Source organism: Stegodyphus dumicola, chromosome 2, assembly GCF_044657685.1.
Source record: "Stegodyphus dumicola isolate Sdum_Otavi_A_Nest chromosome 2, ASM4465768v1".
Classification (NCBI taxonomy): domain Eukaryota; kingdom Metazoa; phylum Arthropoda; class Arachnida; order Araneae; family Eresidae; genus Stegodyphus; species Stegodyphus dumicola.
In genome coordinates this window covers 273,339,933-273,356,008 of record NC_140769.1, presented here as the reverse complement: position 1 = coordinate 273,356,008, position 16,076 = coordinate 273,339,933, and the positions used below count along the sequence as shown (strand labels likewise).

At 34.7% G+C, this 16,076-nt stretch overlaps 1 protein-coding gene across 2 annotated transcripts in view; it reads right to left on the bottom strand.

The window, feature by feature from the left end:
• Positions 1-1,727: 1,727 nt before the first annotated feature.
• Positions 1,728-16,076, bottom strand: part of LOC118196153 (uncharacterized) — a 213,063-nt gene continuing 198,714 nt past the window's right edge. For both annotated transcript variants that reach the window (XM_085812161.1, XM_035367567.2), the window contains 2 exons: positions 11,935-12,087; positions 1,728-3,899 (listed from right to left, as the gene is read on the bottom strand). In XM_085812161.1, coding sequence (XP_085668287.1) covers positions 3,713-3,899; positions 11,935-12,087 — 340 coding nt within the window. In that variant the 3' untranslated portion in view covers positions 1,728-3,712. The remainder of the gene's footprint in view (positions 3,900-11,934; positions 12,088-16,076) is intronic.

Below are 16,076 nucleotides of genomic sequence, written 5' to 3'. Positions count from 1 at the left end.
TGACTATTAAACATTTGTTATTTAAACAAAGACTTATTCTCTCAGATACTTTTAGTTTGCTCTTACTTATATTATGGAACTGCATATTAAATTAAATGTGATCATTTCGTTCTGTTAGCACAAATAAACCAAACATTATTAATTGGTCAGAATATAAAGTCCGACCAATTATTATTAAGTTCCGTGTTGATAATTGGTCAGTTTCAATCTTTAATTAATGATAATTTTAACTAAAACCCTTCTATGCATTTCAGAATAAATATTTTTTTGAAAGCATTGCATATTTAGTATGAAAATTTTAAAGTAAGTTTTCCGTGAAAAATATACTCATAAAACTGATTAGAATAAATTTTTCCATATTTGTTCGAACGAAGTACAATTTTTAAACTTAAAATTCTCCATTAAGGAAAATAATGAGTACAAAAACTGTAAAAATGTTAATAAATATTTGCTTTATTGCAGATTTAATAAAGACACTTTTATCAGTAATGTAAGATACCTATTAGATGTATTTAAGAATTGGTACCTAAATATGGTTAATTTATCAAAATTAATTCTCATCTTAATAAAAATTAAACATACTGAGGAAATTTAAATCCTTCGGATATAAAAGACCAAAGATGATCTTACACATGTTAAATGGTAATTTATATTATTACATTATAAGGTACTTCTCCCCGCTTCTTAGCATGCCTTCGTGGTGTAATGGTCAGCACACTCGGTGCGTATTCCAGAGGTCCGAGGTTCGAGTCCTGGCAAGGGCATTGCTCATTTTTCATGTCTCCTGCTTCGAAATAACATAACGTCTCTGCAACATTATTATTATTATTACTATACAGATTCAGTTTATAACCGGAAATCTCGTAAATCAGTTTACTCTGAGCCCCAAATGCTGCCACTCTAACAAAATTATTAACAAAAATGGCAAATATGAACTTTTGATATTTTTCACTTTTCTGGAATTATGATTCTTTCCTACAGCGGTACTTGACGAGGGCACCAACCAGCCTATCAGCGATAACCTATCATTTAACTGTTGTTCTTACCGCAATGGCTGTGCTAATACTGTGAAATGTGCAACAAGTTAAAGCTGGTGAAGTAGCTCTATAGAATCTTGTATTCTTTGATAATATCAAATGTACAAGAACTCTCAAGACTAAAAGCGAATTATCACTATTTCTAAGTACCAAAAAATAAGGAACGGCCGCAAAATTAGAACAACGCGCAAGCTGGCTGTGACCTAAGTTCGGCGTTCCAAGCGTAATGGCGAGAATAATGCAGCGCCGCAGAATACTTTTCGCGAGGAAATCAAATTAGCACCGTGGCGTTCAGCAGGCAGAACACACTCTCTTCTACCCTCTAAATCTTTTTTTTTTAAATGGTGCCTTCTTTCCACCTCATTTGGATATCACGCGAGTTAGAAATTTACATTTTGGCAGGAAGCTGGAAATGAGGGAGATAGGAAAGCGGTTTTAACATAAAATAACTGGTTACAGAACTTAAACGAAACCTTATAGCTCAATACATGGAACTGGAAAGCAACGATCTGCGGACGTTAATGATAACAAGTTTCTACTGGTTATGTGAATCGTCATAAAGCGGTACGTTAATTGAAAACGTAACTATACGAAACAATGTATTCGAAAGTGTGGACTAGTTTAAAAAATCTAATGGCCAAACAGTATAGGTAAAATATAAAATGTTAAAAAGAAGACACAAATCAAAAGTATTTGTTGAAACATGCTTTATTCGAGACTTGTACAAAGAAACAACAATAATACAATAAGTTATGTACACAGAATGATCGAAGGTTGACATTTTATCCATTGAACAGAGCAATCTGCAGAAGCAGCAACAAGCATTCATTTAATAATCGCAGACCGTTTGTTCAAATGACGTCATCTAATACTAATATAATTAATACAAAATCCACCTCAGTTTCTAAATTCGGTTTCAGTAAGAACAACTTACCACTTTAAGGCTAAATTAAGTCCTTATATGGTAGATGAAAGTATGTATTGTCTATAACAGAAACCTTTGTAATTGAATCTTCAAAAATTAGGTTGAAAAAATGCTACACTTATTTCGTACTAAGAAATCTTCGAAAGCTACTAGATGGTATGAAGTGTGAAGGATAAAAGTGAATACATTTTAACTTAAGAAATAAAAATATGTAAAAACATTGTGCTAGTAAAAGTATTTCTATGAGAAAATTGTGCAATCACCGACTTCATCAAATTGGAGATACTTCACTTAAAATATATAATCAAAGCTACCAACTTGAATTTAAAATTAGACCAATTTTTGGCCTTATATACCAGAGAATGTTAGCTTAAGAGTATCGTAGCGATTTAAGTTTTTAAAAGATGTAAAGGTTTTCTCGAAAATAACACCAAATTTAGGCTGAAATTTGTCCAATCTTGAAGCCTGCATTTATATAATTATCAAATCCACGGTTCGTAGTGACTACAATGCAGGAAAAATTTCATAAAAAAGGCAGTTTAAGTTCAATATTTTTAAAAATATTCAAATTCTAAACTAATATTGTATACTAAAACAAATTTTGATTATTTTAATTAGGTGAAGAAGGCTGTTATACATTTATAAATAATCTCATTCTAAGAAAGATGGGTATCAAGCTTTATTTAACTTATTATAAATGACAATACTCAAAGGAAAAAATATGAAAGCTTTCAGTTTTAATATTATGTCCAAACGGGAAATTTTTAATTTTTAATTTACATATACATACAGGTTTCAAGAGCATTTGGACTAGTGCCACAGAGTTAAAAATATTTATTAAAAACAGCATAATTGAAGAATTTCCGAAAGACAGCCTCGCGTGCTGGAGACAAAAAATTGTTTTATTCCTTACAGCGTTGCCAATCCTCGCTTTGAAATTGTTGAGTTTTTAAATGAAAAATTCGTTAATGTTTTAGAAAATATGAAACATGCAATAAATCAAGTTCCAAATTAACGCTTCCAGGTGCCCACGTTCGGGTGGAGGGCTACGTTATTCAGAATTTGATAACTCTATGTACCGTTGTTTTTTCATAATGCGAAAAACACATACATCCATGCACACTCTTCATTATTTAAATTCTTTAAATATAATACAGGATGCTAATATTTGGTGGCAATAATTTGAAAAGAGATTCAGACATTTAAAGTGATTCGATGCAAAACGTCCTTTCCAGACCAGTGGGCTAAAAAACGATATTCGACGATGCAGCATAAATTCTTTTTCTGTAACTCTGAAGAACATTTGATTATTAAACAATTAATTTTTAACCTTTCGAAATAAGAAAAAAAATTAAAATTAAAATTTGATTTAAAAATTTTTCTAGAACACAAGAAATGATATTTCAGATTAACTTTTTTTTTTCTTTAACCTGTGTCTTGGAACGCTTGTTTCATTCTGCTTTACAAACCTCACCAGATGAAATTCTATATAGTGAAAAATTCGGTTCTTGTTCCTGACTATTCACAGCTGATTTTGTGAAGTTATTGCTTTCATGCAAACACACATTCTTAAAATCGAGACAGCTTTCTTTTCAACAGAATCAATTCAGAGTTCGGTTAGATAGTTTTCTTCATTTGCACTTCGAACAGCTTTGTCTCTAGAATGTGGATGTCTCATTTGCGTCGTACGATGTTGGCACTGCCATATAATGCTAGAACATGATTTTAAAATGAAAAAAAAAAATATGAACTATTTTTTACGATTAGGTCTTGTGATCTCACATACACAGCAGGAAGGAATGAAGAAATTTCCTTCGGACGTCCCTTGTCCATCAGCATTTAATGAAAGCAGTTTCTTCTTTATGTATTTTTGTCTACATCGGCTTTCAAATCCGAAAGGTAAAGACAAACGTGACGAACATGGTTGTCCTTCATTCCTAAAAAAAAAGACATTTAAATATTAGCTCTGAATATTATTACAATGAATATGTTACCGTGAAAGACCGAAATTGGAGAATGTCGACTTTCACCCGAGAATATCAACATTCACCAAATACGTCGGTGAAAGACCGAATATTTCACTACATTCTTGTATATTCAGACACTCACCGGTGTATGTCGACAATCACAGATATGCTCTGGTGAAAGTCGAAAAGAGAGGTCATAAAGTGCCATAATAGTTTAAGTTGTTGCAATAAATAAGATTTGAATCACATAATTTAGAAAGTTTTTTATGACTGTTAATTTATTTTCTCATTTAGAACGTACTGTATAATTAAGTAAGTTTTTAACTTCTATTGTTTTCCTTTCTCAGTTTGAATGTATTGTGTGTTTTAGGTTCTCATGTTCTTAAGTTCTTATTTCAAGTCTCGAGTGCGTTTATTCGCGACTGAATTACGGAAAAGAAAATACAATATTATTATATGTTCGACATTCACCATTAGTACATGGTGAATGTCGACATTCACCTGTGTAAGTCAGAAATAAGAGTATTTGGAAAATATTTCGGACATACACCAAGAGACTATGTGAATAATGACATTCACCGGTGAAAGTCGACATTCTCCAGATTTCGGTGTTTCACCGTAATAAATGTTCAACTGTAAACTTCTGAAGAGTGTATTGACAGATTGCACTCAGTAACTGAGAAGAAATTAGCATTTTAAATAGAAATTACCTAAAACTATTGCGGGTTTCATAAGCACGATGGATATAAGGTATAACAAAAAATCTCAGTTATACATTTTCAGTAAATATTGCATTCAAAGTGCAAACATTATAAAGCAAAAATTAGTAGGCAATAAAATTGCAAAATTATAGTGAAAATAAACGTCAAATGACCTCAGTTAACTAAAAAAAAATCTCAAAGCCATTCAGATTTTACACAAAGGTAACTCACAAAATGTTAAAAAAACTTTTTTTTTAATATTTTGTGAGTTACTTTATTTATTAAATATCATGTTCTTCGCGCTTAAACCATAAAATTCAATTCAATAGCAATATCGCAAAATAACTTTGTAAGGATTATGTTAATTTTATTAACAGTTAAATTGTGAGTTAAACTCCTTTCCTGTCAAATTATTAACTTCAGCTTACTACTACCGGCCAGAAGGTAGTTTTAGAATCACGGCTGAATCCATAATGAGGAAGAGCGGTATTTAACCGCGTAGTTCTACTTGATGAGTTAGAGAGAATCAGAGATTCTCATTAGCGCGCGTCCGCCTTTTTGGCTACTCTCTCTCAAAGCTGTTATTACGCTCGGCCGTACTCAGGCCCTTGATAGCTTAGCAGTCACCTCGTGTTTAAGGAGTCAACTACGTTAAAACTTTGATAGCTTCGGCTATATCTCCTTAGTTTAGACTAGTTTTAGTTTACTTCTTAGCCTTTTAAATTCAAGCCCAAGTGATGGCTTTTATTGTACACTCCAAGACGGAGTTCTGTTAAATCTTATCTGAATAATAAAGGGTTATTTACCCTTCCAACTTGTTGTTTCTTGTCACACGAACTCAAGCGATTATTCGCTTACCAGTTCTTAAGATTCTTCACGTTTATCAGTAACTTAGCATCTACAAAGTGAAGAAGTCTACAATTTTAATATAAGCATATCTTTAGAATTGCCGGTACACAGTCTCACGTACTGGAGATAATTATTTTTTTCCGTGCAGTGTTTCCATTGGTCGCTTTGGAATCCTTGAGATTGTTAATCAAAAATTCCTTAAATCGTTACAAAATATGAAATCGATCATAAAACAAATTCAAAATTCCACATTAGGGCTTCCATATGCCCAAAATCGGTGGAGGATTACGTTATTAAAAATTTGGTGTCTCTAGGTACCGTTGTTTTTTCACAATGCGAGAAACATACATACATTTATGCAAGATTCTTCATTATTTTATTTCTTTAAATATAACACAGGGCGATAATATTTGGTGGCAACAATTTGAAAAGTGAAACGGACATTTAAATTTTTTACGCAAAATGTCCAAAATGAAATTAATAGCCTTTGTGGGTTAATGCCCTTTGGGCTAAAAATAAATTATGAAAGCTTTCGGATTTTCTATTAGAGGTTTTACATTTCGAATACTAATTAATAGCAAAAGGTATTTCCCATTTGTTCTGCTCTTTTCCCATTACCAGCCCATCAGCGGCCCAGCAGTAAAGATGCTGAACACTGGTAGTTCGGTCTGAGGTTCGAATCCCGCAAACGGGCTGGCTGCATGAACGTTTTCGTGGTTTTTCCCCATGTGTAACGTGTAAACGAGCCAGTTTCCCTTAGAAAGTCCTCCACGAAGGCATCCCTCCCTTTAGGCAGATAGCCCTCGTGTGCTTTGCCGTAATTGAATAATTCAATCTAATCATTTTCCCATTACCATTTGAAATTTCCAATATTTATTTGTATTTACTATTTATTAGTTCAAAGGGGCTTTGCCCTGAGAGATTATTTTTTTCGTTTTTTGCGTCGAATCACTCTGACTGTCCGTTTCACTTTTCAAACTGTTGCCACCAAATATTACCGCCCTGTATTATATCTGAAGAAATTAAATAATGAAGAATCTGCATAAATGTATGTATGTTTCTCGCATTGTGATAAAACAACGGTACCTATAGCCATCGAATTTTGAATGACGTAATCCTACTGCGAATATGGGCATCTGGAAGCTGAAATTTGGAATTTGTTTTATGATCGATTTCATATTTTGTAAGCCTTTAAGGAATTTTTGATTAACAAACTCAAGGATTTCAAAGCGAGCAATGGCAACGTTGTACAGAAAAAACATTTTAATCTCCAGCGCGCGAAACTATATCGGAAATTCTAAAGATACGCTCATTTTAAATTATTTTGCGATACTGCTGTTGAATTGAATTTTATGCTTTAACCACACAAAATGTTAAAAAACTCTCCTTTGGGCGTAATTTAAAATCTGAAACCTTTCATATTTTGTTTTTTTTTAAATTACTATTAATTTTAGTGCTTTATAAAACTTTATTAAATGTATATGAAATCTTTTAATAGTCATATCCATCATTTAGATGAAAAACAACACAGGCAAACGCATATAATTTGTAAAATACGAATAGATTAACAGAACAATGTGAAAATTCAACTATGATCCATGAAGTTTAACATATACCTTAATCAATTACTCGTTAAAAGATATTTGAATAACTTTACACGAGTTTTAAGCAGATAACTGTAGAGCATTCCACAACAGTTGTAAATTAAACAGTAATCAAATATAAGGGGCACAGATTTCTTTTCTAGTACGTTGCGTGCCAAAATGAGCTCCAGTTTTTGTATTGGTTCTTGTTACTTATTCATCTGGACAAACTGGAGAATCATTACCAGGAGATAAGTATATCGATTCTTGAATCAGACTTGTGACCACGAGAAATGATATTTGACTTTATCTAATACCATCCAATTTCAATAGCCCCGCCTTCTTAACATGCCGTCGTGGTGTAGTGGTCAGCACACTCGGCGCGTATTCGAGATGTCCGTGGTTCGAGTCCCGGCGAGGGCCTTGCTCATTTTTCATCTCTCCTGCTTCGAAATAACCTGATTTCTCTACAGTGACGCCCGAAATAAAAAGGTGGCGGATGATTAACCTCCACCCCCAAGATTTTGCACTTGGGTCCCCTAATCCCCAGTCGCCCTTTAAATGGGGAAGTATATAAGGTATTTCTCTCGCCTTCTTAGCATGCCTTCGTTATATGAATACGTCAGCTTTTATGTCCAGAACGCACTTTTTGTCAAGCTTTCACTGTATATTATTTTATTATGTGCAACTTTTCATTAAAAAAATGGACTCAATTGGTTTCAATTTAGCACTTTCTAAGGTTTTTGGTTACAACCAGACAAGCATGGGATCTATTAAAAAGCACATAAATAATAATAAAAGTAATACAGTAAGACCCCGCTTAACGCTGTTTCGTTTAGCGCTGTTTCGGTTTAGCGCTCTTTTATTTCAACCTCGGGATTCCCCGAAATTGCTCGCTGCATGAACTACGGGGATTCCTCGAAATTGTGCGCAGCGGTAGGTTTCCAAATAACATATCCGAAACAGTGTAGTTGTGTTTCTTGTTTGGCGCGGTGCTGTACGGACGCATTTTTATTATTTGAAACATTTGTTGACATTATTGTAAGCATAAATTTACATAATACTATAACGATTAATACAGTGACAAATATTATGATCTTTAGTTTCTATCATGGGTGATAATAAAAAACAAGAAAAAAAAAGCAACCAGAAAAAGCATTTCACTGGAAACTAAAAAGCAAGTGATTAAAGATTAGATTCTGGTGAGAGTCAATCTCAAATTAGTGCTGCATTGAATTTGGCAACTTCAACAATAAGGACAATTCTTAAGAATAAAGAAAAAATACTGTCATCCGCAACTGCAACTACGTCGAGCTCTGCAACTAGAATTACCCGTTCTAGAAAAAACATTATAGAGGAAGTGGAAAAACGACTGTCTATATGGACTGACGACGAAATTAAACGCAGTATGCCATTAAGCCAATCTATCATAAAGCCTTCTTGACAAAAAGGCAGAAAATTGGAAACACAGAATAGACTGAATGATCTGACTGGCTTAGAATTTTATTTGTTTTTATAAATATATTGTTTTTATTTTTGTAAGAAATAAATGTTTGGTTTTATTTTTATTAAAAAAACATTATTAAATTTAATACCTAACCAATTTTCTATCCATCTTCCCCTAACTCCATTATTTACATGTTAAGATAGCCTCGTTTAGCGCTGTTTCGCATTACGCTCTACTTTGATGGAACGGATCCCCCGCGTTAAGCGGGGTCTTACTGTAATAATAAAGGTAAGATGATTTAGGTAGGCATTACCGATAGACAGCCGCACACCCCTCCATGTGTTTGACAAAGGCTTCCTAGAGGAGATCATAGAAACCTACATTCGATCTTTCAGGCGCGTATTTGGTCCTATCAATAGACGAGATTGTTCATCCAGATAGAGCTCAGCTGGTAATCGATTACCTGGAAAATAAGCATATTCCCCACACGGATTAGTCCGCCAGATCTCCTGACCTTAGAGTATATCTAGAAAGCTCTTGGGAAGCAATTTCTCTCTAGTTCTTCGTCTCCGAAATCCATTTCGGCGTTGAAAATTGCCTTGCTGCAGGAGTGGGATCGGATGCCACAGGGACTCTTCAACTGGCTCCTGTCCAGTATGCCGTCACTCTGAGTGACTAGTCTGGCCGTGAGAGGAGACCATACCCTATATTAAGACTCACTTTCAGTTCTATATCACCAGAGTGAATTTTGGATATCCCTGTATTATCAGCTTTACTGATAATTATGCGCACGTTGGCTATTGAATGAAACATCTCTTTCTCTTTTATAAATGTATATTCCTACCAAAATTCATTAAAATCTGTACATGAGTTTGTAGGGTTTATATTTATTTTAACTAACATTTATTTTAAGTTTAAACTATCTTTCCTGTCAAGCCTTACTTTCCCCTGGAACTGCCAATGCCAGAGTATGTAAATTTTAGTAGAACGCGCAAGGATTCAAATTATCAGCGGAAGTATTCTGTTAAATAGAAAGGAAACGAGTTCGAAGTGTGCTGTTCTTACTTCACGAGCGCGGAGGTAGTTAGCCAGAAATTGAAGAACCCCGCGTTTCGGCTTGTGTGCTTGCCTCGGAGAATTGTTAATCGTTCAACGTGATATTCAAAGTTTGCTGAATTAGCAGCGGTATTGTAAAACGCGGTGAGGTTAGTTACTTTTAGAGAGCCTCGTAGTTAGAGTCTTGTTATTATTTCTTTTCAGGTTCTTATTTTTATTTTACCGCCGGGTCGGCGTAGTTTGTGAACGTCAAGAGCACGCAATTGTAACTTCTTAAGTTGAATAAAAAGGGACTTAAACCCTTAGCAAGACTCTGTCTATTTTCCAGTTTCAACAGTCACCTATTGGTTGCGTGCAGGTTGGAGGTGCGCAACTCTACAAGTTTTTCAGAAATTGGACATAATCTGCATATTCTCTTAATTTTGCACGAGATTATATTATCAACGGTCCGAATTCCGAATCACTAACGTCTCACTTCTGTTCCCCTCTAATAGCATTATTTCCTCTTAGTGCTTATCCTCATTCTTATTTCACGAAAGTATAAAACTAAATGCCATCGATAAATTTATGACTTTGTTTGTATGTTCACATACGAAGTCTTTCCTTGCCGTGGGCGGAGATTATATCTTGATTTATCCAATTACATAGTAGTTTGATATTTTCTAGGAGGTCTTTCTTCAACGTATTTTTTCATTTGACAATAATAAGTAATTATTTTTAGTCCTTTAATTAATTAGCGCAGAAGCAGAATTATCAAAAAACTAAACATAATTTCTACAACTATATTTTCCAAATTCATGTTTATTTATGATAGTGCGGAATAATATTCTAAAAAAATCTGATGTGGCTACCACATGGCTTCCTTATAAAGCCTATTAAATTATACACATTTGCTGCACTTCATATAAACTTGTTTCCTCGGATTATTCTAGCTTAATTAACTGATCCGTCAAGCTAATTTGAAAATGATATTAAAAAACGCAGATTTTGGAAATTATCCTGGTCAATTTTTGTCATATGGGAATTAAGCTTCATGTAATTAATTTTTTTCGTAATGAGTATAAAACTTTCTTAAATGTAAGTATAGAAACAGGGAGACCGTATCAAAACTTGGATTTCGTTATTTGTCCCCAAAAAAAATTTTTAGTTTGAAATTGCAAAACCATAGATATTTTCTTCATTTAAAACACTTATAAGCGGAATTATATGACCAACGGCTGCGAAAATGAAGGCCGGATAAAGACTTAAGCCGGATAACGGGGTGGATATACGTATGTGATGATAACTTAATTCGCTGCAGATATACTGCGCAAAAAAAAGGGCGGACAGTTCTATATTTCCCGTTCTACTGGGCCGATTGACAAATTCAAGTTGCATATGTCATGTCTCGAAAGTACAACTTAGGATATATATTAGATTTATATTTAGCATTGTTCTAACATAGGTGATTTGACACAAAATCGAACTTTTTCTGAAATAACGTACCCACTTTTTTCCATATTTCGTTTCTACTACTCATTATGCCTAGATATTAACTTCTGTACTTTTCTCCATAAATTTGTGGAGAAATTTAAAAATTTATCTTGGCGCATTTTTTTTTCAGTTTGCGCCAAGAATAATTCACTTGGGGAACTTCTTAATTTATATCAACCTATTTTCCCTTCCTTTTTTCATTCTATACGAGCGGGAAAGGGTCATTCTTTTTCCATATTTCGATTTTAGTTTTGTAAAAATCGCACGAGTAGTTTTTAAAAAAATAGCTCTAAAAATTTTAGCTCCTCCATATTAATTGAATTTGATATATATTTATTAAAATCTCTTTTTTTTTTTCATTAAACTTATTTGATTCTTCTTTCCCATTTCGAAATTTAGGTTCATTCCAAATAAAATTCGCCCATTTTTTATTACTCATTTCTAAAATTTATACTTTTTATGAATTAAAAAAAACCTTTTGAGTTATAACATATAAAATTCTTATTATAGTCTTAAAATAGATGTATTTTTAAGCATACCCGCAAAAAAAGTAGAGTTGTTTTATTCAAAATTTCTTAAGATACGTGTGGAATTATATATTGACGTGTTTTGAAATTTAGCATATTTGTTATATTTGGCATATTAATGTGTTTTTAAAGCGGAAAATATAGAAAATCAACTATGCCCTTGTGCAGGACTGAAACTGAAACCTTCCACCTGCGAGCTAGAACTCTGAGGAATATCTTTAACTTCATGCATTATCAACAAATTAATAATGTATAATATTTATTTATCAAATAACTCCTGTTATCAGTTAATAATAGGTAGATATAATATTTTGCATACTTTGACAGCTTTAAAGTGTTTATTAAGTAGAGTAGATATGTTGTACTCACATGCAAACATCAACTCTAACGACTTGACTAAACCTCCTGTCCCTCTCTGGAACGTTTACAATATATTTCCACTCAGAACTATCACTGAGAGCTGCCCTGGGCGGCACATATGTCGACTGAACTTGGCAGGCTACTTCAACGTCTTGATTCCGCCTGTAAAACAGTAAAAACATAAATAAATAAAGCTGTTTTATGAGCGAAATCTTTCGCATATTAAGTTTAAATTAAGACAGCTATAAATTACACTGTTCAGATTTCTTTAATATGAACTAAATGATCTGCTTTATGATATAAGAGGAGTTTTATTAGTTATTTGATATGCGTATGGGTTTCTGAGTGGGGGATGCATAAGAGTAAAGAGTCGAAATTAAAGTTCAGCCCGGAAAATTTCTACTAGATTACGATGAGAATTTTCAAGTAGTCTAAAAGACTAGCTAAATTAAAAAAATTAATGAATTTAATTAAATTAAAAATTAAAATTTTTTAATGAAATTAATAATTTTTAGTAAATTTAATTAAAATTTAATGAATGAATTAAAAAATTTAGAAAACGATTTAGTTCAAACTTTTGATTAATAATAAAATAACTGCATTCTAGGCAATTCAATAATAATGGTAAATGTTATACTCAAGACCATTTTATTTAATGCAGCAAAAAGTATTAGCCAGTTAAATACTTTTAAATAAAGTGAGCCTTCAGAGCACAAGCTTCAGTTTTTCCTGTTCTTAACTCTTGCCACTTCTAGTAAAGTGAATGTAGCCTTTGTTTTTAAAATAACCAGACTTTGTTGTGTTTGTTGCTTACTTGTCTGGTCTATAGTCAACCCAAGCCCACGAATTTCCTCGTGGCAAGGAGCGCAAGTTTATGCCTGCTGTTGGCAACAGCCTTGAGCACTTTACGGGTGACAGTGCGATTTAGCTCAGTTCCGTCCCCAATTTTGATGGAGAGCACCCCAGGGGGACACGTGTCCGAGAGTCTCCCACTCCTTTATCCCTACCAACCTCTCGAGAGAACTTTCGGCTCGCCTCATATTTAGAATGCCCCCATGCCGCATGGACACTTTACATTTACTAACATCCCTCCGATCCCGGGATTCAAACCCGGGCCTTTTGGGCACGGCATTCAACGACGCTAACCACTGTAGTGGTTGGGCGGCATCACCAGACGTAAATATCCTCATTCTTTTAATCTCAAAAGTAAAAGTTGAAGATATATAATTAGTTTCTTGATGATGGCAAAGCTTGTGAGGGTGATCTGCCTAAAGGGAAGAACTTTTGGCTCGTTCCTAGCAGAGCATACACCCTTGGCAAGAATGATTTTGGTTATGTCACGTATCGATGTGTACATGGAAAAAGTAAAGGAAGTGTTCAGTGCCAAGTTTGTGCGATTCTCTGATGTTTTTTCAAGTGAAAATAGGTCGATGTGTACATGGATACCGAGTTTGTGCAATTCTTTGACTTGTTATTTTCAAGTTGGCGATTTTGAGAAACGCGCGAAGCAGTGAGCACTTTTCCAGTTTGTCGCCAAGGGTGTGGGCTCTCCTAGGATATTACCGAACTTTTTAAGGAAAACTAGCTCGCATTTCCGTTATATATGCAGAAAATTGCAGAAACGGCTATGCAGTCACCGCATTGACCGGGATTTGAACTCTGGTCGAACTACCAGTATTTGGCAATTTTATAATTCGGCTGTTGGTGGGGCCGTTGCCGAGGTCTGTCTCAACGAACTTCACGACATATTATCTGACACTGAATTTCTGAATTTTCGCACATTATTTACCCTTATGAGAAATGGGAAGTTGCGAACAGGATATACCGAACTTGCGTGGCTCATATCGCTTCCTTTTCGTAAACTGAAGTCAATTAACTGATGCTTACGAGGGGGGAAGAATCAGTAAATCTGTTCGTCATTCAAGAGAAGTTAATTTTTTGGCATATAGATTATGAAGTCTGGGTTAATTTTTAGCCCAAAGGGATTAGTTAGTTAGTTCTAAGCACTGCCCCCCAGCCCACCTAGCAGGCGAAACCTGCCATATGGCTATGAGGGGAACAGGCCAAGTCACAAAGCATAAGAAAAAGAAAAAAAAAAAGGTTAACACAACGGAAAATAACAAACTTAATAAACATCTGGTAATGAGTTCAGATCATACAATCGCACAAAACAAACATAAAAGCTAAAAAAAAAAAAACATAAAGAGATACATACATTCCAAACACTCTCGGTGAAATACACTCTTTTCCAAAAGCTAAGCACAAAGATGTAAAAAAAAAAAAAAAAAAAAAAAATCAATAAATACTACTTTGATTTACATAAAATTCGGCAGGAAAGTAGCATGTATATTTATGCATAAAACAAAATCAATAATTATATACAGAAATGAAAACAATATTAAATTTTTGTAAGTTATCAGATGGAGACAAACAGAATTATGTATAAAGTGAAAATAAACAGCATAAAATGAAAAAAAGGACATTAATAGGGTATGTGATCCCCCCCTCATCTGTATACAAAGTTAACACCTCGAGACCATGCTTTCAATTAAGTGGTCAACCACCGCAGAATTAAGCAATCGCCATTCTTCTTGTAGAGCAGTTTCCAACTGAATATAAAGAGTGGCTGGAGGTGGGAAACGTTAAGATTACAGCACGGCCGAGAGCATCCCAAAGATTTTCAATGGGATTAAGGTCGGGCGAATATGCTGGCCACGCCATACGCGCAATTCCTTCACTCTCCAGGTAGTCATCGACGATGTCAGCTCTATGGGGACGTGCGTTATCTTCCATTAAAACAAAAGTAGGGTCAACAGCTGCAGCGTATAATCTTACAATGGGTTCTAGGACTTCATCTCGATACCAGACAGCCGTCAAAGAACACCGTTTAAAAGATGTGCAGGTCGGTGCGGTATCCTAATGAAATCCTTGCCCACACCATAATGCTTCCGCCTCGGAATGCGTGATGTTCGTTGATGTTTTGGGACTGATTGCGTGTTCGTTGTTCACGCCATATCCTTATACGCTTGTCATCTGGCTCCAGAGCAAATCTTGACTCATCAGTAAACATGACATTGCCCCGGTCAGGCACATTCCAATTGACATGTTCCCGGCACCACCGTAATCGTGCCCCTTTTGATCGGAAGAATAGAGGAACACAAACTCGAGGTGCCCGGGCGTACAGTCCACTCATATGCAATATTCTGCGTATAGTAGCTGTAGATATCGGCTTACCAAAGGACGCTGTAACCATAGATGTCATACGTGTGGAAGTCGCTCTGCGATTCCGCTGGGCTACAAAAGCAATATATCGATCTTTCGCGGGGGTTGTAACCCTTGGGCGACCGGCTACGGGCCTTCTAACAACTGTCTGTGTGGTTTAGAATTGTTTCCATAAACGTGAAATTATAAAATGATGAACGCCGAAGAAAAGAGCTACATCTGTAATCGACTGTCCTGCTTCAATGCGCCCCACAGCACGCCAGCGCTCAGAATCTTCCATTCGTCTTCTGGAAGTCATAGAAATACGTATGTCTTGAAAACAAATTGTACTAAAGTTTTAAACACCTTCTATCAGCACTTACAATCAACTTCTGCAACCCTTCATAAAGCTGGCTTCTTAAAAGCTTCTTTTTTGCATATTTCTTGACATGAAAGTGCGATTGGCTGTTACCTAACATATTTGCATACTTCCATCTACCTCTGCAGCGAATTGCATCCTCTTCAATTCTGATTGGCTTCCAGAAATTAGCATTTTCCTCTCCGTGCTTAACTTTTGGAAGTGAGTGTAGTATATATATGTGTCGTTTCCATTTCTGTGTTTTTCCCTAAGTTTAAAATCTTTATAAGTTTTACTTTCAATTAGTTATTATTATTCAAATCTTCTTTATATTATCAAAATTCATCTTAAATTTATAAGTTACTTCAATTATTCCTGTTTTGAGTATGATTTTCTGCTTAGTTATATCTCGATACCAATATTCTCCTTATTATCATTCACAGTTTGCATGATATTCTTGCAAATTTTCTAAACAATTTATAGTTACTAAATAAATTCTCAAACTTCGCAAATTTATATTTTCCTCTCACACTTCCAGTCAGGCGACAGCCCAAAGGAGTATTAGCCCAGAAAGGATATTTACCTCGAAACG